Genomic DNA, 25,160 nt, shown 5'->3' with positions numbered 1-25,160 from the left:
TGGCTGAGTATCAGTTCAAACCCAATCATCAACTATCTTCAACTACGGTCACCTTCATCCACCAATCTTCCAATCCAGTTTCCCTGTGCTCTAGCGTTCCAAGGCCTTCCTCTAACACAACCAATCTATTATATTATTCCTTCTCAACACCCAAACAGACTTTGATTTTCAACCCCACAGATCCAGTCCATATAACCCCATAACTTCACATCACTTTTATTTGCTTCTCTTTTTACCTTAAAAAGCCTCTACTGAAAATCTTGTTCTCCTTTCTCACACACAAGGAGGGTTCATTCATTCAAAATGAATCCTGGAGTCTTAGGCAATCTATTAGTTAATATTTTGCTGTAGACAATAGGCTTTGAAAACATTTCAAAAACCCACAGCATGCACACTTCTCCAGCATGCACCAAGTTAGATCAACTAATCTTACGCAGCCTCTAACATTATGCTGCTATTGAAAATAAAATTTTAAATCTTATTCAGTCCAAAATGACTTTATTCTTTAAGTCATATACAGTATAAGGTGAACAGAAACAAATGCATGGAGAATCTTTCAAATTTTCTGTTGATAATAAAAAAATGAATGAATTGAATTGTGAAAGCTTGTCACAGAAACAACAGTGCTTTTGTCACTTACAACAAAAACAGAATATGTTGGAAATAGTCATCAAATCGTATACAACATCTGTGATTAAAAATAACATGGCATTAGACCAGATTTTGTTGTTGGTTGAATGAATGCCCAGAGCTCTCCTATGAACTTCTGCCCTGTGGTTAGTGATAACGAGAAAATCTAAATCAGCATGGGTCTTGTACAGGAGGTCTGGGACCCATCAGGTGTCAACTAGATGCCTCCTTATCCAAATGTAGTGCTTAAAAAGCATATCAATTAAAGTTATAGTCCACAGAGTCTGTACCAGGGTCTATGCTAGTTTGGACATTTAATTCAATGTAAAATCATGCACAGAAAATGAAATAAGGAGAACAAAGAAAGATGGAACTAAGACAGGGAAAATAATAACCATCTGAGTTCTAATTTTTGGCCTAAAAACAATAGTCGGTGGAGGCCCAAACTTTGAGGCATTGGCTCATCATTATCATGTAGCCTGAATAAAGTATTTTCCCCCACTAGCATATAGAATTAACAATTTTAAAAAAGTAATGCATTAATTTGTGATCATGTTAACTGCAATGAAAGGCGTTAGCTTCAACCAATGCTTACATATTCCTACTTATTCCTTCTTCATATCACTCATTTTCCTTCAATATTGGAGAATTTGCAAAATCAACACAGCATGACTGTTTTTATAATGAACTTTGATTTAAAGTTTGGTTGAACATTCAATTTAGTGGACCAGGGTCTCTTGGCTTGGGCACTCAAAAGGTGGAAAACTAAACATTCCCTTTAAGAATTAAAATCAAACACTGCAGGCACTGATAATCTGAAGTAAAAGCAAAATATTGGAAATATTCCAATTCAGGCTGCACCAATGGAGAGAGAAACAGGATTAATCAGAATCCTTAAAATACTTATTTAAGGCCATAAGTCTATTTTCTGCAGTACAGATAATATTGGACTCTACTATCGCTCTCCATCAAAAAACATTAATGAAAAAGTGAATAAAAACATTACATTGCCCAATTTCACTGTTTTTTGGAAGATTCTAAAGTTTTACAATTATGCAAAATAATTTTAATATTACATGAAATGCAAGCTAATCGATTTCAAGCATATTTCAGACACCACTTCACAAGTGCACTCAAAAGTGGAAACTCTACTTCCTAATTTAAAGTAGGCTTGAAAAACAGATTTTCAAACTCATGGTACAACTTTTAAAACACAGCTTTTTTTTGTTAAACAACAATGCAGGTCAGTGGAGCTGTACATACCACTATTGGACATCTGAAACAGATTGTTCTTCTCAAACTTCTTGAAAACACTTCCTTTTATTTCCACAAACTGTTTAAAAAAAAGTTTAAAATCAATTTTGAAACATTATAGCATAATATATAATCGACAACTTTAACTAACTACTTTTGAGTGAATTTTGGGGACAATCTAGTATTTGAAAATCAGTATCACTAAAACAAAGGGAGAAAATCCAAACAAATTGCAGCTATCTAATCAGAACTAAGGCATCTGCCACATTTTGTGCAGGCATAAGTTAGAACTTGGCAGAGGTTAAATTTATTGCAGGTATAAAGTGATGATGTTGTAAAAAAATTTCATATGTGTCAACGGCATTACAAATGATTCCAAAAATTAAGGCGAGGAAGTGGGTTTAGAGAAAGGATGAAAGTTGGGAAACAAGTTGGTGAAGGAAAGAAGGGCAAGTAACCAGAAGCAACTGATTCAAGATAAGTGAAAAAGAATCAGAAGTAACATAAAAGTAAGTGAACTATTGTGGTTAGATTGTTCTGCCTGAAAAGGATGCAGATTCAATAGCTATTTTAGAGAAGAATTGATAACTATGTGGAGACAGAACATTTACAAGACATTTTGGGACAGCAATCAGTTGGATTAATTCAATAGCTGTAACAAAGAGCCGACACAGACACAAGGGACTGACTTGCTTCCTTATGTGCTTTATCATTCCATGATTCAATGATTGTGACAATACTGAATTTCACTGAAATTGTAAAAGTGAAATCTCATTGTTTCATCTATTCTTAAAATATACTTGTTTTTATTATTTGCAATATTATTGATAGAATACCAGACAGCTGTTAAGGTGTACAGGAATCCATGTATTAAAACTTTTGGGCACAAAATACTCACATTATTTGACATCATGATGGTAAGTAATGATTTGTTGTGGGAGTTGAAAGCAACGTTCAAAGTTGTTGCTTGTACCATGACCAAAATTGTATGCAGAACTATTTAATTTGTTAAGGATAGCACAGAAACAAAGAAAAAAACCATGAACCTGCCCACTATAAAAATATTTTACAGCTTGTGCAAATACCTAATTGTTGAAATTACAACAACATTAAAAGATAAAAATTGAAACTGACATTGAAGTACCTTCAAGAGTCAATCAAATAAGATTGAATGACAAACTGCAAAATTCCAACCTGCATAAAATACAACTGTATTTTTTTTCATGCATTATTGGAGCATTATTTGTTATAGCTGCCCTCATAACAGTGTCCAAAGTTATAAATGCCTTTGCATGTTTGATCCTGAATATGCTTTGTACCGTAAGTTACAGGAAGTTGATAACCTGATACCTGGGACGTGAGTGAACAACTAGCTTGAAGGATTGTGAAATTAACAATGCAAATCAGAAAATGACAGGTAACTTAGAGTGGTTGGATTCAATGCTAAAGAAAACTAGTAATAAAAAGGAAAGAAAAATTTAATCAAAATGTAGAAAACAAAAATAACATTTCTAAAACATGGTTAAAACTTGAACAAGACTTCATATTTAATTATCAGTGCAGAGAGATTTGTGGCTCTAAGTAAAATCTAAAATGATATCTGGAAAAAAATGGAATGACTTAATTTTTCTCTCGTGAACTTGGCTTATGTCTACTGTACAATTCAATGACTTCAGACCAATCAATCTATTTGTGTTGAATAGACAGATGTGAACCTCACAAAGCCAATGGCAGAAAGTTGTATTTCAGGCAGGGAATTTTCCTTTTTCCATATTTAAGTATACATTTGTCCTCATCCAAAGTTACAGTAAGAATGTGAAAAATAAACAGCGAATACCAACAGCCTCATCATTATTCTGACATAAAATCATGTGACAATAAAATTTTGAAAAGTATAGTATTGGATCATGTAAACATTGCTACATTTGTACCTGACAATAGTCACAGTTACATAGTACTTCAAAACTATTTAATATTCCCTCATGTTCCTTTCAGTAAAAACAATTAATAAATGACTTAACAGTATAGTTAATATTTGACGTGCGTAGAAAAGATAGCAATGTTATTAATTAAATCATTCTCATTTGTGCAGAAATATATTGATTCCATTCAGTATGTCACTAAAACCTTCCATAAAATCATGAATAACTGCAATTGATTAAACATTTAAAAAATTCAGATCCATTAATAAATCTGGTCCAAAGGATACAAACATAAAGCACTGCCATGAAGAAGTGAGGTATCACCCCAATATGAGCTCTTTTTTTCTTTTTGGGTTCTGTAGCTGTCCAATACAGTGCATCCAAAATATCTTGACCAAAGGAAGAAAAAAGACGATCTGCAACCTGTGGAGAAATCCGGCTACAGTATAATTAATGGGACATTCCTCAAAGTCACTCAACTATCACAGAACTGCTATTTTGTAACTACTGTGATTAAAAAGTAAGATAGTAAACTGGGTACAAGACCATAAGGTATGGGAGAAGAATTAGGTCATTCTGCCCATTGAGTCTGCTCTGCCATTCAATCATGGCTGATTTTTCTCAATCCTATTCTCCTGCCTTCTCCCTGTAACCCTTAGCAATCAAATGCTCCTCATATGTTAAGCCTTTCATTCACACGATTATTCTTGTGAACCTCCTCTGGACCCTCTCCTGGGCCAGCACATCTTTCCTTAGTTACGGCACCCAAAATTGCTCACGATATCCCAAATGCAGTCTGACCAATGCCTTATAAAGCCTCAGCAGTACATCCTTGCTTGTATATACCAGTCCTCTCAAAATGAATGCTAACGTTGAATTTGCTTTCCTTACTACCAACTCAGCCTGCAAGTTAACCTTAAGGGAGTCCTGAACTAGGACTCCAAGTCCCTTTGCACCTCCAGTTTCTGAATTCTCTCCCCATTTAAGGAATAGTCTACACCTTTATTCTTCCTACCACAGCGCATAATCTCACACTTCCCTATGCTCTATTCCATCTTCTACTTCTTTCTCCACTCTCCTAACCTGTCCAAGTCCTCCTGCAGATTCCCTGCCTCTGTGACACTACCCATCCCTCCACCTACCTTGGTATCATCTGCAAACTTGGCCACAATGCCATCAGTTCCTTCAACCAGATCATTAATGCATAAAGTGAAAAGTTGTGGTCTCAACACTGACCCCTGCAGAACTCCACTAGTCACCAGCAGCCATCCTGAAAATGACCCCTTTAACCCCACTCTCTGACTTCTGCCAGTCAGCCAGTCTTCATCTCTCACAAGATCGAATAACTCAATGACAGTTCATAGCAGAGAACAAACTGGTTTGGTTAAAGCTCTCATTCGAAAGTCTGTGTTCTTTCCTTGCAGCTGTATGTATACATTCATATAGCTTGAAATTAACTAGACCCACTGGTATGTCATAAGAATAAACAAAATTAATTTTCTGAGTATTTGAGAATGGCAGTCCTATTTTAAAAAATGCCTGTGTTTTATTCATTTCAGGAATGGCAAATTGAAGTTTGTGACTACAACAAATGTTATCAACAAACCTTGTTCTATGTAATTTTAATTCCCTTAAAAGGTAACAGATGCAAAATGTATAAAAAGGTTGGAGGAACAACACCTCATATTCGTCCTTGGGAGTCTCCAGACTGATGGTCTTAATATTGATTTCTCTAATTTCCGGTAACCCCACCCCTTCTTTTTCTTCCCTCCCCCACTCCTTTGTCTTCCCTTATTCCTATGGCTCCCTTCCCCTGCCCTGATGACCTGCCCATCTCCTATCCTCCCCCATCCTTTATTCCATGGTCCACTGCCCTCTCCTACCAGATTCCTCCTTCTTCAGCCCTTTACCTCTTCTACCTATCACGTCTCAGCTTATTACATCTTCTCCCCCTCCCACTACCTTCACCCTCTCACCTAGACTCGCCTATCACCTGAACTCACCTATCCCCTGCCTGTGTGTACTCCTCCCCCTCCCCCTCCCCCCACCTTCTTATTCTGGCTTCTGCCCCCTTCCTTTCCAGTCCTGATGAAGGGTTTCGGCCCCAAATGTCGACGGTTTATTTCCCTCCATAGATGCTGCCTGACCTGCTGAGTTCCTCCAGCACATTTTGTGTATTGATGTAGAAATGGTGATTGTTTAAATAAAAAATTAATTTATAACAATCCAGCTTGGAAAATCTCACTTTACAGATGTTACATACCTCTAACATGTTGTAGATGATGTAGAGTTTGATGACAGATTGTCCTCTAATAAGATGATACATCATGGAATAATCCACATAGTGCATCATGACAAAGCAGATGACCATTATAACTGCCTTAAGTATGTCACACACTTGAGCAGGTTGCAGTAATCTTCCATCACTTAGAATGAAATTAAAACATTTATTTCAAAAAAATTGTAACCAAAAATAAAACAAAACACCTAAATGATTATAAATGATGGTGCAATGCACAAGTTATATTGCCTTTATACATTTATTTCTTATACAAGCAACATGCTAACATACTTTTCATAATTCTTATTTTAATTGTTGCAAGCATTCAAAACATATTACAACCTAGAACAAAAGGAAGGTACAATTGAATATATTTATATAGCAGCTTTTACAACCTTAAGCATTCCAAAATGCTTTAAGGAGAATTAATTATTTTTGAAAGAAGAGTCAGCTTTACAATGAAAGGAAATGCTCCAGTAATTAAAACCAAGCAAAGTCCCAGAACCAGCAATGAATAAATGACCAGGTAATCTGTTTTTGGAGATTTTGGTTGAGGAAGAAAAATTGTCCAAGGCAATGGGAACCTTCCACTTTGAATGTTTCAAGGATATTTTCCTCCTCAATCACAAACAAAATAGATTGAATAATTACATGAAGAAAACATGTGGGAACATGGGAAAGAGAGGGGAAGTGGGACAAAACAGCTTTCTCTTTGAAGCTGCAAATTCAATGGTCCTATTTATTCTTTTACTTTATGAATCTGAGAAAATACAAAGAACCTCATCCAAAACAAAGCAACCTTCAATGTTCAGCAATCCCTCAACAACGTACTGCATTATCAACCTAGATTGTGCATTTAAATCTCAGGAACAGACTACCAGTCAAGGATTAGTAGTGCAAAGGTATATCAGCCATTCAAATTTAATGGGGTAAAGAAAAAAAGGCATACAAGAGTGACAAAATACATTCAAAAGCTGGAGGGCCAGGACTGGTTAAGTACAAGTTCAATCCAAAAACCTGGAGGGGGGGAAGAAAATTGGAAATCAAACAAAATCAATTTAAAAACTATCAAAACTTACAAAACATACAAAATTCTTACAGGGCTTAAAAGAATGAATGCAAGGAGGATATTTCCCTTGAATAAGGAATCTAAAACCAGTGATGCAGTCTCAAAATAAGAGACCATTTCAGATCAAGATGAGAAATTTATTCACTTGGAGGACAGTGAAACTTTGGAATTCTCTACCCTGGAGGGCTGTGGAGGCACAGTCATTCAGTTCATTTAAAACAGAGATCAATATACAAGGGATATAGGGACTCAAGGGATTTGGGGATAGCATCGGTAAATGGACCCGTGGTAAAAGATCAGCCATGATCTTGATAAATGAAGGAGCAGGCGTGAAGGGACATACGGCCTACTCCTGATCTTAATTTCAGTCTAAAACAGAAAGAACAAAAGTCATTAGCAACTCACTCAGCCTCAAAAATAAAATATACACTTCTAGAAGGTGCATAGATGGTAATAGTGAGTTGACCATTTTAATTTATTATGATCTAGAATGTATCAAAACAAAAATGAGGGCAAAGGTTTAAGGTAAGATGAAGGAGTTTTAAAGGGGATCTGCAGGGAAAGGTTTTTTTTACGGACAGAGAATGATTGATATCTGAAATGTGCTGCTAGAGGAGGTACAGAATAAAATACAATCACTATGTTTAAGAGATATTTAGATAGATACTTGAACAGGCAAGGCATAGAAGGATACAGACCTAATGCGGGCAAATGGGATTAGCATAGATGGGCTAAAAGGTCGGAATGGATGGGGAGGCCAAAGATTTGTACAGCACAGCAATGGGCTCCCTCACTTAAGATACATCAAGACTCTTGACACAGTCAGTTTGAATATTCCTCAAGAGACTGGTGAGAATTGAAAACATATAGAAAAGGAAGTAAAAATTTAAGTCACGTGGAAAACAAATGAATACTGGGAAAGAGAAAGAAATGTAAAAAACACTTAACTTCTTTTGCTAACAATCACCAATTAACTTCTCCATGAGCCCCCGCACACTTCTGAGCTAATACCCCAAGTTCACATCTTGCAAATTTTAAAAATTGATTCCATTGGCTTGGAATGTAGTACAAACAATGGAAGAATCGAGCACCTCCAATAGCTACCTCTTGATTTCCACATTTAAACACACGAGCAGATACTGCAAGTTGCTATCCAAGACAACCCCTGATGTGCTAAGAACTGTTGGTGCCACTGTTACTAGACTCAAAAAAAGCCAGCCCATACTTCAACTGCACCAACTTATCTTCATTAACAATATATAACAGTTCTGTCCTCATTAACAAGTCTGTATTAGCTTAATTACAAAGGATTTTAAGTTTACTTTTGATTAAAGATTCAATATCCTAGATAAAAAGTGGCTTCTTTAATGGATTTACTGAAATGAACATTATCAGTAGAACTTGGTTGGTTTTAACAACTGATAAATAAAATAGCTTTGAACACTTCTGATATACTCTATATCAAAGTTATATGTTCATATGCATTAATACGCTTTATGTTTCCCCATGAAAATCATGCTGTAGCACTGTTTTGAGTATTGGTATTTTGAACTAATAATATCTAATGTTGAAGTGTAAGTCAAGGAGAAAATGAGAAAACAACCTTGTAATTAACTTAAAAAGTAAGACCATTGTACCGAGAGAAGGGATATGAACAGGAAGACATACAAAGGATAAAGTTGTAACTTGTATTCTTCCAAGCAAGCGTCCTTTGCAACCTCAGGTGTTGGTTGTAAGTGCATTATTTACTTTCAATTATAGGATTAATTAGTGACTAAGATCAGGGGAATTCTCCCTTTATTCTGCACACTATTTATTCCTCACCCTTCTTACAAGAAAGACAGTCACTTATCTCATTACTGTTGGTGATATGTAGCTGTGTTAAAATTACCAATTGTATCTTCCCACATTATACCAACCACAACTGAAATTCTACTTCATTAGATACAGTGCTGAAGGTTGAGAATTAGCATTATACAAATGCAAGTTCATTCTTAACTAGAGCAGGGAGAATCCTGCTTTTTCGCTCTTTTGATAAACTAGTTCTCTTCTGGGATTCAATGAAATTAGAGAGGTGCAACATCAAGTACTTGGAAGCATTTCAGTATCACTGATCTGTAATTATATCTGTAATTGAAAGTGACATGGAAGTGAAACACATTGATAGACTAACTCAAAAGCCTCTATTGGCTTAGCACGAGAGAAACTAGAGAAGAATGTACAGAACAGAAACATCTGATGGGATCATTCTGAAAGAAAATTATAAATTCATTTTAATGGGAAAAGCTTGAGTACCACAGTAACAAAAGTAGAAGAGTTTTTTAAAAAAAACACACACAATAAGGATGACCAAGCACATAAAGACGGTTAATAATTTTGAATTCCTAACAAATACCAATTAGTCTGTGAATCTCATCCCATCTGGGTGCATATAATCTGCATGCAACACTGACATATTACCCTTCACAATCTTCTAATGACAGGAGAAAACAAAAAGGAAATAAAACTGGGAATTTCCTTTCTGATCTTGAAGACAATTAAACAAGTTCATGGCAGCTGTAATAACTGATCCCAGATAATTCTCTAATTTCTATAACTTAAAATGACTTTCACATGTAGGAACTCCTGTTCTTTCGCAAAAAAACCTGTAGTGCATTCACATTGAATATATGTACTGACAATCTATTCCAAATATTGACAACTCTAACCCAGTGCACCCAATTCAATTCAATCTAACTGATTTCTCAATGGACTCCCAAACTATTTGTCTTAAATAATCTGTTCATTTGAGGAATTTTTAATCCCTTCATTCTCTTAAAGATTTCAGTACAATCTAGGCATTAAGCCACTCCTTTTCTAGTGTCTTGATAACCCCTACCATATAAGAGGTCACGTCTAAAGAACAAATTACAAACAGAGATCTTATGTCCAGCATTCCAAACAGTCTTAAGAATAGAATCAGAAGCAGATGTAGGCCATATTGCCCAAGAAAATGCTTTACCATTGATTAAATCACATATGATCCTGTGCCTTAGAGTCATTTTGCCATCCTTCTCCCATATCCTCAGTTACCCTTACCATCAAAAATTCCATAGGTCCCAACCTTGAATATACTCAATGACCAAGTATTCTCATTCCTCTTGGGAAGAGAATACCAAAATATTTACTAAATCTGTAGATATAAAAATCTCATCATCTCATCCTGAGAAGCTACCCTCCAGCTCTCAATGCTCCAGCTGCAAAATAAAGGTCTTCAGCATCATCCTTGTCAATTCTTCTAAGGAACTTCAACAAGATCTCTCTCATTCTTCTAAACAAATGCAAAATGGCTAATCTTCTTCAATTTTATTACCACTATCTAACACCACTGGAATCCAGATCAGCTTCAGCAGTGAAGACGACCGCAAAATAATCAAGCAAACCTTTGAATCAATGAGCTTGAAGAATCCATCAATGTCCTAAAATAATTGATATCTCTTTAACAATGTTTAAAATAAATCTTGATATCATAGCTCCAATTATTCATGTTTCTTTTTCCTAATGCTTTTCAGGCAGATCAGAAAATAGATTCTATTGATTTCAACTGAATCCAAGACAAGTCAATTTTCCAGATGTTTATCCTGCTGAAATAGTTTTTCAGTTTGGACATTATCATTTAACCATGTTGATTTTGTTACTTAATAAATAAGAGAAAAAACATGGAATACAATTTCAATTTAAACTATAAGCAGCAATAAGGCCTATTTGGTGGCATGTGTCTGTGTCAGTAAGCCATGTATTCAAGTGCTAGCATAGAAACTGAATGTGTTATAGAACATTATCTAGACCGTATAGGTTGAAACTCTCTAGTCTGGCACCCTTGGGACCTGACTCATGCCAGACCACAGGAGATGCTGGACCATAGAAATTGTCCTCGATTTTCCTCCTCCAAGCATGAGACCTGTTCTTTTTAACACTGATCTTTTAGACGCTCTCCGGGTTACATAAGGGTTCCGAGAATTGTCCATAACCCAGAGTTTTTGCAAATCAGAAACACAGTTAGCTGAGGTTGCAGTTAGTGCAGGTCAGCGTCTGATTCAAAATACGCCAGACCACGGGAGTTAAAAGACCACAGACAGCATGACCAGAGATTTTCAAGCTATATTTCGAAACATCATAGAATGTGACCATATGAGGATAGCAATTTTTAGAGAAGTTTAATCAAAATCTTATCTACTTCAGTGGTCAAACTCATAATTACAGGGCCAGCAACCCGGGTTCAATTCCGGCCACTGTCTGTAAGGAGCTTGTATGTTCTCCCCCTGTCTGCGTGGGTTTCCTCCGGGTGCTCCGGTTTCCTCCCACATTCCAAAGACATACAGGTTAGGAAGTTGTGGGCATGCTACGTTAGCACCAGAAGCCTGGCAACACTTGCGGGCTGCTGCCAGAACAATCTATGCAAAAGATGTAGTTCATTGTGTGTTTTGATGTACATGTGACTAATAAAGATATTTTATCTTATCGTATCTTAAAGATCCAATAACACTCAAGTAGAATTCTCAATTTGGCCAGCTTTCTTCAAACAACTGCCATCTAAAATCAAGTTAACTGCTACTCCTTATAATAGCTTTTCTGGAACCTTGTATACAAATTAACTGAAATATTTATCTGCATAATGTTAACTGTTGTAAAATATTTTGGAATAGTGAGAGGGTAATTTAAATTGGAAGTGCTTTCTTTTACAGTTGTTTGGGATTGATGTCCCAATCCCTTAGAACCAATGAACAAAATCAAATATGGATGCAAGGGGGAAAAAAACAGAATAATGCAAAAGCAGGTAGGTGCTATGCTGGCTGATTACTGGTTTCCATAGTAACAAGGCAGAGTCCATAACAAAAGTCCTTATTTTCCTATAAACAGAAAAACACATTCTCATGTTGAAACATAAATAATCATTTTAGCTTTCCTGAGCTTTATTTTTAAATGCAAACAACAAAGGTGGTAATGTTTCAGCCAGATGAACAGCATTTATAAAAACATAATAAACAACAGGAATTGAACATTCAGCTCCTCATGCCTGTTCAGCCATTCAATAAGATCATAGCTGATCTTTTACATCTGTGTCAGTTTCCAGCATTAACCCCCTGTTCCTTGGTTCCAATTAATACTTAAAAATCTATCATTCTCTGTCTTGAATATATTGAGTGACTGAGGCACCAACGACTTCTTGGACAGACAGTTCCAGAAGGTCTGCTAGCCTTCACATGAAGACATTTCTTCTCATCTGTGTTCGGAATCGCCAACCAATTATTTTGAAATAGTAATCCCTAGTTCTACACAAAGCAGCCAGGGAAAAGATCAACTCTATATCTATGCTTTCAAGACTGATAAAAATTTTGTATATTTTGATGAGTTCACTTTTCATTCTGCTCAGCTCCAGAGAGTACAAACCTAGTGTTTCTGTTATCTCCCCATCAGACAAAACCACTATCCCAAGAATTAATCCAGTGAACCTTTGCTCTACTCCCTCTATCACAAATATATCCTTCCTTACATAGAAAGACCACACCTGTACACAATGTTCCAAATGTAGTCTCAAAAGGACCCTATACGGTATAATAGAAAAAGGAGAGGTTGGTAAACAAGGAAATGATACCAGAGGAATGGCCACTACAAGTGCGTGGAGAAAGGTAACACTACTTCTGTAGCAGTTGGGTAGAAACCAGTAGCTTAGTTAACAAAAAAAGGCTTCAAACTGAACAAATTTTCCCACCCATTAGCCCTGTCACATAAATGATAGTAGGGGACCGATGCAGTTAGGTGTGACCAAAGTTGGGGACTGAGAATGAGGTTAGGTATGCAACCAGAGTCTAGGAATGGAACACAGATGGATGGCCAGAGTCAAGGATTGGCACGACAGGAAGAAGTGCGGGTGGAGGGGGGGGGGGGGGTGCAAAAGCCAATGTGGTTAGGTGTGCGGTGGGATCCTGGGTGCAGCTGGAGTCAGAGACCAGTACGTGCATAGGTATGTGGTCAGAGCTGGGGACTGGCATGGTCATGTGTGCAGTGGAACCAGGGGATGGGTAACAATGTGGTTCAGTTTGTGGCCTGAGCCAGGATTGGGAATTGGTTAGGTATGTGGCTGGAGCCAGGGATCAGGAGTACATTTAGGTATGCAGCTGAAGCTGGGGTTAGGAAACCATTTAAGTGTGCAGGTGAAGCGAGGGACTGGGCATATGATTAGGTGTGTGGCCAGAACTAACAGCATGGTTAGGTTTTTGGCCAGAGCCAGGGGGCAGAGGGCACATAGGTGTGCAACTGGAGTCAGGGAACTGAACATGGTTAGGTTTGCTGCTGTAGTCAGGGACTGGAATGTGGTTGAGTGCAGAGGGAGCCAGGGGTTGGACATGGTTTGGTGTGCAGGCAGTACCAGGATCTAAAAAAAGAGGATCTGATATGCAGCCAGCCTCGAGAGTCGGTGACTGGAACATGCACATGAAGGGGATGAGAAGCAAAAGGGATGCAGTGGTTAAGAGCTTCTGTACCTAGCCCACACTAGTATGCATGTGAAAGCAAGTTTGGCAATGCCAGACAGCACCTACATATGTGCCCACTAATGTGAACACTAATATCCAATGCAGCAGAATCTGAGCTTCAGTTGCTTTAGGCCCATCTGCCTCTGGATCAAGACCTTGCTTTGTGATAGTTGGTGTGCCACAAATGCCCTATGTTAATGGAAACCATGCAAAAGCATCTTCCATTCCACAATATGAAGTTCAGTCACAATCCTCATGGACAATCCCATCAGTGAATGACCTGAATGCTGCTCTTCTACCATAGCTTGGGAACTCAGATGCTTTGATATTGACAGTGTTGCACTGATTAAGACAAGATGGGTAGAAACAGCCAATTTAAAGAAGAAGGCAGTAGGTGCACCTTCTTTTGAAGGAGAACACCAGAAGAGGAAAGCCATCTACATGGAAAGTGCTTTGGCATCAAGAATGAGTTAGTCCAGCAAATCAGCAACTCACCCTGCAAAATAAGCAAATGTCTTGTGAGACCTTTTGGCTCACTTTAGTGTGGAACCAACATGTTCTGATCATCAGTGCATGTGCCTAACCCTTGAAGTTCTGGATGAGGCCAAAGAGTACTTCTTCAATGGCCTTGAAACAAAATGCAGCTCAGTATATCAAAAGGAGACAAACTGATCCTCCTGGGCAGCTTCAACACCATGATGGGAAGGGTCAAAATCTTTTACTAAGGCATGAATGGTAAAGAAAGAATAGGAACGCTAACTCCAACATGGTCCTTCTCTTGATAAATGCTTGGAGAACTGCCATGTCATAACAAACACATAACAAGTTAAGGCCTTCTTTTCTCTATTTTTTTCTTAGTCAAAGGGAGTAGTCATAAGGTTTATGGATGCTAAGGCAGTAGTCTGCTCCTCCTGCAGGATGTGGGAGATTGAGGACATTTCCCATGATCCCGATGACTACACCTGCAGGGAGCATATTGAGTTGCAACCCTTGGTAGAGTGTTTAGAGCAGTTGGATCTGCAGATTGATTCGCTTTGCAACATCTGAGATATGGAGAATGTAGTAAACAGTCTATAAAGTGAGCAGGTCACTGCAAAGGCAGAGGAAAAAAAAGAGGACATGGGTGACCACCAAGAAGGGTAGCCAGGTTGAGGCCCCCGTGGTCATTTTTCTCTTTCACAAGTGTACTGGGTTGGATACTGCTGGTGAGGTGGCTTTCCAAGGAAGAACAGCAGTGAAAGACCAGTTCGTGGCACTACAATTGGCATTGATATGTGTGGGTGGGGGGAGGGGGAGAGAACAGGACTGGGACAATGATAGTGATAGGGTATTTTATTGTAAGGGGGGCAAATAAGCATTTTTGTGGCCGCAGATGAGACTCCAGATTGGTATGTTGCCTCCCTGGTGCTACCTCAAGGACGTCTAGGAGTGACTGAGTGCATCCTGAAAGGGGTGGGTGAACAGCCAGAGGCTGTGGTACACGCAAGTACTAATGACATTGGCAGGAGAAGGGAGGAGTTTAGGGAGCTAGGTAGCCATTTAAAGAGCAGGACCTCAAAAGGTTGTAATCCATAGATTTCTCCTGGCGTTACAAGCTAGTGAGTATAGGAATAGGTCAGATGAATGTGCGGCTGAAGGGATTGCTCAGGAGGATGGGCTTTCGGTTCCTAGATCACTGGGACTGTTTATGGAGAAGACTGGATCAGTACAAGTGGGAATAGTTGCACCTTAATCCGATAGGACCAACATTCTTGCTGGGAGACACAAGAGACTGGAATCTGGACCAACACACAAGGCACTGGAGGAACCCAGCAGGTCAGGCAGCATCTATGGAAGGAAATGGACCATCGACGTTTCAGGTCCAGACCCTTCATCTCGGCTGGAGGGTGAAGGGTCTCAACCCGAAACATCGACTGTCCATTTCCCCCCATAGACAGTACCTGACCTGCTGAGTTCCTTCAGTGCTTTGTATGTTGCTCCTTGCTGGGAAGTTTGGTAGCACAGTTGGGGAAAGTTTAAACTGAGCTGGCAGGAGAAAGGACAGATCAAGGGGTACAAACACTTAGAGGAGAAATAATTAGTACGTCCAGCAGACAAAACAAGTGAGTAAGTGAACATCACGGGTATTCAAAGATAAATTGCATCTATTTTAACATGAGGAGTATTACCATTGAAGTAGATTAACTCAAAGCTTTAATTAACACAGGGGTCTACAATATCGTTGCCATCACTGAGACATGTTTGAAGGACACGCAGGACTGGTAACTTAATACCCCAGGGTACAGAATTTTCAGGAAAGACAGAGAATTGGAATTTGTTTATTATTGTCCCTTGTACTGAAGTACAGTGAAAAACATGTCTTGCATGCTGTTCATACAGATCAATTCATTACACAGTGCATTGAGGTAGTACAAGGTAAAAACAATATCGAATTGTATTCAAGGTAGAGTGTCACAGTTACAGAGAAAGTGCAGTGCAGGTAGACAATAAACTGCAAAGGCATAACGAGGCAGATTGTGAGGTCAAGAGTCCACCTTATCATACCAGGGAACCGTTCAATAGTCTTATAACAGCAGGACAGAAACTGTCCTTTAGCCTGGTGGTACGTGCTTTCAGGCTTTTGTATTTTCTGCCCGTTGGGAGAAGGGAGAAGAGAGAATGTCCGGGGTGGGTGGGGTCTTTGAAAGAGCTATTGCACTGTTAGCCAAAGATTGCTTTACTTCAGTGTTGAGGAAAGATATCCTCAAACAAGGCCACATAGGTAGAGATTAGAAACAAAAAGGGTGTTGTCACTTTGCTGGGGGTATATTATAGACCTTCCAAAATTCAAGAGGAGATAGAGGAACAGAAATGTAGGCAGGTGTCAGAGAGATGCAATCAAAGCAGGACTATTTTACTGGGGGATTTCAATTTCCATAGAACCATAGAACCATACAGCACAAAACAGGCCCTTCAGCCCACCATGTTGTGCCATCCATCAAACCACCCTCACACTATCTAACCCTTTCCTCCCGCATATCCCTCTATCTCACATTCCTCCATATGCCTATCCAACAAACTCTTGAACCTGTCCAATGTATCTGCCTCCACCACCACCCCAGGCAGCGCATTCCATGCACCAACCACTCTCTGGGTGAAAAACCTCCCCCTGACATCTCCCCTGAACCTCCCACCCATAACCTTAAAGCCATGCCCTCTTGTCTTGAGCACTGGTGCCCTGGAAAGGCAGCGCTGACTGTCTACTCTACCTATTCCTCTCAATATTTTATATACCTCTATCATGTCTCCTCTCATCCTCCTCCTTTCCAGTGAATAAAGCCCTAGCACCTGTCACAAACCAGCAACAAAAGAAACACACTGAGCATGATTCAGTGTTAAAAACTATTTTATTAATCACTACTTATGATAATACGTAAAATAAAAGTAAAAAAAAAATGTTAGTATGTTAGAATTCAAGAATGTTAAACCTCGAACGTTAATCCCAAAACTAAACTCTTCGTATGTGTGTGTGACAAAGTCCAAAACTCCCAGTTCCTGAATGGTTCTTAAAGTTCAGTTCCGCAAGCCATAAGGTGAAACATGAGCAAGGGCTTCTTCAACAACCACCGTTGTCTGAAGATAAGATGTAGATGTAGAAAAACATAGAGAGAGAGTACATACGAAATCCAAATGTTCCACGATGGAACCCAAACGACACTTCAGTGTTTACTCGGTAGTGACTTCCTCACCCCGAAAAGCATCCGAACCGTGGTCGTCCACACACAAATACCTGTTTCCTTCTACAGGTCAGCAACAAAGTGAACTCCACCGGATTACTTCCAACTTCCATACATGGATTTCAGTGGCAAACACAGTTATTGTTTCTCATCCATCGATAGAGAAAACAAGCAGGCTGGTGTCTCTCTCCCTTCTCTCTCTCTCTTTCTTCTTCTTCTGACTTCTTCAACAACGTCATTACGTCCTTTATCTTCTATTGACGTAAGCACGCCCCACACACACATACACACACACTCTCTATCTTAAAGGGACTTTCACTGAGTCCGTAACACACCTTAAGCCTTTCCTCATATTCCATATGCTCTAATCCAGGCAGCATCCTGGTAAATCTCCTCTGCACCCTCTCCAACGCCTCCACATCCTTCCTATAATGCGGTGACCAGAGCTGAACACAGTACTCCAAGTGTGGTCTAACTAGAGTTTTGTAAAACTGCATCATCACTTCACGGCTCTTAAACTCAATCCCCCGACTTATGAAAGCTAACATCCCATAGGCCTTCTTAACTGCTCTATCCACCTGTGAGGCAACTTTCAGTGAACTGTGAATATGAACCCCTAGATCCCTCTGCTCCTCGACACTGCCAAGTACCTTGTCATTTACCCTGTACTCTGCCCTGGAGTTTGTCCTTCCAAAGTGTACCACCTCACACTTCTCCGGATTGAACTCCATCTGCCACTTGTCAGCCCAGCTCTGCATCCTATCAATATCCCTCTGTAAGCTCCGACAGCCCTCCACACTATCCACACCACCGATCTTAGTGTCGTCCGCAAACTTACTAGCCCAGCCTTCCACCCCCTCATCTAAGTCATCTATAAATATCATAAAAAGTAGAGGTCCCAGAACCGATCCCTGCGGGACACCACTAGTCACTGCCCTCCAATCTGAGGGCACTCCTTCCATCACAACCCTCTGCTTTCTACAGGCAAGCCAATTCCTAATCCACACAGCCAAGCTTCCCTGGATCCCTTGGCCTCTAACCATGAGGAACCTTATCAAACGCCTTATTAAAATCCATATAGACCACATCCACCGCACTACCCTCATCAATCTTCCTCGTCACTTCCTCAAAGAACTTTATCAGGCTTGTGAGGCAAGATCTTTCCTTCATAAAGCCATGCTGGCTGTCCCTAATCGGTCCATCATTCTCTAGGTGTTCATAGATCCTATCCTTTAGAATCCTTTCTAACAGCTTACCCACCACAGACGTGAGACTCACTGGTCTGTAATTCCCTGGACTATCCCTACTACCTTTTTTGAACAAGGGGACAACATTTGCCACCCTCCAATCCTTCGGCACCATCCCCGTGGACAACGAGGACTCAAAGATCCTTACCAGCGATTCAACAATCTCCTCCCTCGCCTCTCGAAGCAGTCTGGGGAAAATCTCGTCAGGCCCCGGAGATTTATCTGTCTTGATATTATTTAACAACTTCAACACATCCTCTCTCGATATCTACAACCTCGAGAACATTACCCTTACCAGCACTCCCTTCCTCGTCATCAAGACCCCTCTCCTTGGTGAATACCGAAGAGAAGTATTCATTGAGAACTTCTCCCACTTCCGCCGCCTCCAGGCACATTCTCCCACCTTTGTCTTTAATCGGACCTACCTTTACCCGAGCCATCCTCCTACCCTTCACGTACGTGAAAAAGGCCTTGGGATTTTCCTTAACCCTACTAGCCAATGCCTTTTCATGTCCCCTTCTAGGTCTCCTCAGTCCTTTCTTAAGTTCCTTCCTCGCTACTCTATATTCCTCACGGGCCCTGTCTGAACCTTGCTGCTTATACCTTATGTATGCTACCTTCTTCTCCCTAACTAGTCGTTCCACCTCTCTCGTCACCCACGGTTCCTTCACCCTACCATTCCTTCTCTGCCTCACCGGGACATATTTATCCCTAACATCCTGCATAAGATCCCTGAACATCGACCACATCTCCACGGTACATTTCCCTTCAAAATGGACATCCCAATTTACACTCCCAAGTTCTCTCCTTATAGCCTCATAGTTCACCCTTCCCCAATTAAATATCTTCTTGTCCTCTCTGCACCTGTCCCTGTCCATGACAATTTTAAAGGTTATGGAGCAATGGTCACTGTCCCCCAAATGCTCACCCACCAATAGATCCTTCACCTGTCCCGGTTCATTTCCTAAAACTAGATCTAGCATGGCATTCCCTCTAGTCGGCCTGTCGACATACTGCGTCAGGAATCCCTCCTGGACACATCTAACAAATTCCGTCCCATCTAAACCTTTGGCACTGAGCAGGTTCCAGTCTATATTTGGGAAGTTGAAGTCTCCCATTACAACAACCCTGTTATTTTTGCTTCTCTCCAAACACTGCCTGCCAATCTGCTCCTCTATATCTCTACTGCTACCTGGGGGCCTAGAGAATACTCCTAGTAGAGTAACTGCTCCTTTCTTGTTCCTTACTTCCACCCATACAGACTCTAGAGATGATCCTTCTACAACATCCATCCCTTCCACAGCCGTAACAGTGTCCCTGACCAGTATCACCACCCCTGCTCCTCTTCTCCCCCCTTCTCTATCCCTCTTAAAACACCAAAAACCAGGAATATTCAATATCCACTCCTGCCCTGATGTCAGCCACGTCTCAGTAATAGCCACGATATCATAGTCCCCCATACTTATCCAAGCCCTCAGTTCATCTCCCTTATTCCTGACAGTTCTTGCATTTAAGTAAACACACTTCAGTTCATCTACCTTACTACTTTTATAGCCTGTATTCTGCTTCTCCTTCCCCAAAGCCTCTCTACCTGTTTGATCTAACTTTTCCCCATCCCCTTCTTCCTCTGACCTACTCCTCCAGTTCCCTTCCCCCTCACAAACTAGTTTAAACCCTCCCGAACCACCCTAGCAAACCTAGCCGCAAGGATATTGGCCCCCTTCTGGTTTGGGTGTAACCCGTCCTCTCTGTACAGGTCCCACCTTCCCGAGAAGAGATCCCAATGATCCAGAAATCTAAAACCCTCACTCCTGCACCAACTTCTCAGCCACGCATTTATCTGCCACCTCCTCCTGTTCCTGCCTTCACTATCGTGTGGCACCGGCAGCAATCCTGAGATTGCTACCCTTGAGGTCCTGTTCCTCAGTCTTCTGCCTAGCTCCCTGACCTCGCTCTTCAGGACCTCATCCCCCTTCCTACCTATGTCGTTGGTGCCAACATGGACCACAACTTCTGGCTGCTCTCCCTCCCGCTCAAGAATCCTGTGGACCTGATCAGTGACATCCCGGACCCTGGCACCTGGGAGGCAACATACCATCCGGGATCCAAATATTAACTGGGTTTGCCTTAGCATTAAAGGCTCAGCGGGGGCAGAATTTTTGAGGTGTGATCAGGAGAGCTTTTTGACATAGCAGGTAGATAGGCCAATGAGGGAAGGAGCATTATTTGACTTTATTTCTATGTTTCTATGAATTTCTATGATTCTATTGCTGGACGATGGGATCATTATGGAAGGGTGCCCACAGGTCAGCATGGATGAGTTGGGCTCAATAGCCTATTTCCATGCTGTATGATTCTATGAAAGGAACTGGTCAAGTGGAGATGGTAACCATGCATCCACTATCTCCAGAGGGAATGCCTTCAAAATGCTAGGATGCAAGCCATCAGGACCTGGAGACTTATTGCCTTTAAGTCTCATTAATTTATTTTACTAATGCTAATTTCTTTTGGCTTTCAATCTAGACCTGCAGTTTTCCATTATTGTATTGGTTTATTGTATTTTCTTCTGCAAAGACACAAAATATTTGTTTAATTTCTCTGCCATTTCCTTATACCCCAATATAATTTCTTCTGTTTTAGTGTGTGAAGGACCCACATTAAACTTCAGCTAATCTTTTCATTTTTTCTTCCATATCTACAGAAGCTCTTAAACTCTGTTTTTATGTTTCTCAGTAGCCTACTCTTGTAATCTACTTTCCCTTTCATTATCAATATCTTATCAACATTATATGCCTTTGATCCAATGCTATCTTTAAATTCCCTTGTTAGGTTTTGAATGTTTTGCCTTAAAAAGGGAAATACTTGTTGTGCAGATAATTTGCTAGCACTAAAACACTGCATTGTACAGATACAACTGGTACTATCCATTCAAGAACAGGCAAGATTCATATTAAAGGTTATCACAGTACTCGGCAAAATTACTTATCACCCTGACACAACATTGGTGAGACATTCATAATTGCAGCAGAATGGTATTTTTTTGGGCAATCTATTATTTATAAATCTTTTACAAATAACGACTGAAACATCCATATACACCTTACCTTAAACCAAAACAGGGTAGAGTAATAAATCGCACTAGGGCCAGAAGGACTCTAAGTGGTAGTAGAGTAAAGAGATATAGAAAGGCATCCAGGCAGAGGAAGAATCCAAAAAACATCAACTGAAAGAAATAAGAAAACATGTAAAAATAAGAAACACTTCACAAAAAAGTGATGTGCAATGGAATAAACAAGTCACAAAAATACATGGATCCATATAACTTCTTCAATCTATATTAGAATTGAAGGTATAAATGCATAAATCTAATTCCTGAACTTGCATTGAGGCAATGGAGATACATGCATGGAGAAATGTTGAAAGGCTGAAAACACTATGATTCAATGGGAAAACAAATTTTCAGTAAACGGCATGGTATTTGCAAGGGTGGAAAGAAGGAATAGACAAAGCAGAATCATATTCTGATTGACTTTGGGATACAATTACTAACTAAAACAAGTATGGAAGCTATTTTGCATGAAAACACCTGAAGCAGCTTTCTTGGACAGGTGTTCATTCTGGACTTGAATTAGGATAGAGCAATCTTTAAAATGGTCACAAGTATAACCAAATTTGCAAAAGACTCCCAAAAGTTTACAAATTTTCATTTGCCAGGATCCTGAACACCAGTGAAAATTATGGAGAAATAATCTGTTTCTTAAAAAAACGGATTTTGTTTGGTGATCAGTTACGTATTATGGAGTGTTTGTTAAAACTATATCCAAAACAATCATTCTAGGGTAAGCATGGCTGTTTGTGAGATGCATATCAAAAAAATCTTCAAATGAATAAATACAACTATCTTTAAAGGCATGGAAAAATAAATTTCCTTTTATTATCCACAACAGTGGGCATTACTGGTAAGCCTAGTATTTAATCACTATTACTATCTGAGATGAAGGATGAGCAACTGCCTTTAACAACTGCAGTTCTTGTGGTGATGCTACTTGCACAAAGATGAATGTTGGGGAGTTTCAGGATTTCAATCCAATGACAATGAAAGAATGGCAATATAATTTCAAATCAGTATTGTACAGGATGTAGAAGGGAACTTCAAAGTGGTGGTATTTCCATGCACCTGCTGGTCGTCCTTCTAGAAGGGTTGAGATTACAAATTTGAGAGCTGTAAAGTAGTGCCTGGGTAATTTGCTGCAGGCCATTTTGTATATGGTATATGCTGAAACCACTGTGCACCAATAGCAGGAAAAGTAAGTATTCAGAATCCCAATAAAATGGGCGGGCTAATTGAGTGATTTGAAGCTGGACTCTAACAGGCAAAAGAGAGTATTCCATTGCACCTTGCAGATGGTGGAAAGGCAATTGGGAGTGAGGAAAGGAATCACTTGCCAAAAAAATGAACGGTCTATGACCTGCTATTGTAGCAACAGTATCTACGTGACAGGTACAGTTAAATTTCTGATCAATGATGAACTGGGGTTGGTGGGTGACTCATTTACAGTAATTTGGTTGAATATAAAGGGGAGATGGTTAGATTCTCTTGTTGGAAACAGTCACTATCTGAAGATTTGCAAATGGCACTATACACTGTGGAACATTCCCACCTTTGACCTTAAGATCTTTGATAAAGCAGGTGAAGATGGTTGGGTCCAGGACTGCACCAAAGAACTGCTACATAGTGACTTCCTGGGGATATAATGACCAACTTCGAGCGATGACAAAAACAAAATTCTATTGGCTGGAGTCATATTTAGCCCAAAGGAAGTTTGTTTGAAATTACCATTAACTTCAATTCTGCAAGGATTCTTTGATAATACTTAACTAATTGTTGCTCTCATAGCAAGGCCATTCCCTTTCAACTCACCTTGGGAATTCAGATGTTTCACTGCTTTATCAGCTGCAGCTCAGTTGGTTAGGCAGTTTTGCTTATTAGGGGTCAAGTCCCACTTCAGAGAGACACCAGCAGAAAAATCCAGACTAACATTCTATCGAGAGATTGCTGCACTGTCAGTGCTGCTGTTTTTCCGGACAAAATATCAAATTGAGACTCTTTCTGCTCTATTCAATGAATATGGAAAGATTCTATAGCACAAATTTAAAGAATAATAGGGCAATAATCCCCAGCATCCAGACCAATATTTATATCTGACTCAATAGATTATCTGGTTATTATTCTTTGTGGTATCTTGCTATACACATGTTGATTGTTGTATTTCCTATATTACAATAATGATTGTTAAGTATATTGGGCCACCCTGAAGGAGATGCAAAATTTGCTATGTGAATACAAGCCTGTATTTTTCTCTCTTTTATCCATTATTGGACTAAGGTATCGATGATGCCTATAGCTGGATGGTCCTAGTGGAACCCAAGCTAAGCACATGGTCAACTGGCTTTTGATGACTGGGTGTCCCTTGAAAGTGGTGTTGGTAGCACTTTCCATTACCTTGTTGATATTTGGGAGGAGTCTGATGGTGTATTAATGGACTGGATTCAATTTGCTTTGCTTTTGCAGGACAGAAGATCTTAGGACAATGTTTAACTCTGTCCAGTGAATCTCAGAGTTTGTCTAGTGTTGTAGTTTGTTCTGGTGCAGCTGGTCCACAAGTGTTCAGCACTACTGTTGAAGGGTACAAGGCTTTGCTCTATTCACTACTTCCTGTTCTTTCTTGGTGTCAGTGAACCCAATTAGCTGAAGATGGGCTTCTGTGATGATAGCTGGGATCTCAGGAAAAAGTCAAGGTGGATCACTTATAAAGCATTTCCACCAGATGATGTTTGTAAATCTCTGCCCCAGAATTTTTCACTTAGTTGCAAGGCTCCACCATTGCTGAGGTGGAGATGTTCTTGGAGCCTCCTCCTTCACCCGCTTGCTTATTAATAATTGTTCTCTATCATTCATGACAGATAAGACTTAGCAAGGGATCATGATGGAGAAGTCTCAGACTCCGGCTAAAAATGGGACTATGCCTGGATATTGACTGACTGGTTTGTAACACCTAGGCCTGTTCCCAGATATTCATGATGAGAAATTTGATGGATTGACTAGGTTGGGTGTACATTTATTAGAGCACGAAAGACCATTCAGCTCATTTAGTTTTGCTGGCTCTCTGCCAAACAATCCAATCAGTCCTTTTCCTCTGCTCTTTCTCCATAGTTTGCAAATGTTTTCATCTTCAAATATTCATTTAAACTGACCCATTCGTATTTGAATTTGATATAGTGGCTTGATCTAACTGAGTGACTGGCGTGATAATTTCAGAGGGCAGTTAAGAGTCAACCACATTGCTATGCACCGATCACAATTAGGCCACATGAAGCAACACAGGCTTCCTTCTCTAAAGGTCATTTGTGCACAAATATTCATTCCTATAGTGGAATGGGACAGTGATCTAAGCAAATTGATGCACCTGAAATCTGCATTTAACTTACTGTATAAACGACAAGGTGGCAAACATGAAATCTTGCT

General features: G+C 39.7%; 1 protein-coding gene across 1 annotated transcript in view; it reads right to left on the bottom strand.

Moving 5' to 3' along the window:
* The window catches only part of LOC127581985 (transmembrane anterior posterior transformation protein 1-like), a 75,040-nt gene that overhangs the window by 34,231 nt on the left and 15,649 nt on the right, over positions 1–25,160 (bottom strand). The window contains 5 exon segments of the mRNA XM_052036861.1: positions 1,894–1,963; positions 2,783–2,880; positions 4,094–4,229; positions 6,070–6,232; positions 21,739–21,857. Of these exon segments, the coding sequence (XP_051892821.1) occupies positions 1,894–1,963; positions 2,783–2,880; positions 4,094–4,229; positions 6,070–6,232; positions 21,739–21,857 (586 nt within the window).

The sequence above is a fragment of the Pristis pectinata genome, chromosome 2 (genome assembly GCF_009764475.1).
Source record: "Pristis pectinata isolate sPriPec2 chromosome 2, sPriPec2.1.pri, whole genome shotgun sequence".
NCBI classification, from domain to species: Eukaryota; Metazoa; Chordata; class Chondrichthyes; order Rhinopristiformes; family Pristidae; genus Pristis; species Pristis pectinata.
Note: the sequence above shows the minus strand (reverse complement) of the source record. Positions and strands in the feature narration are given on the sequence as shown.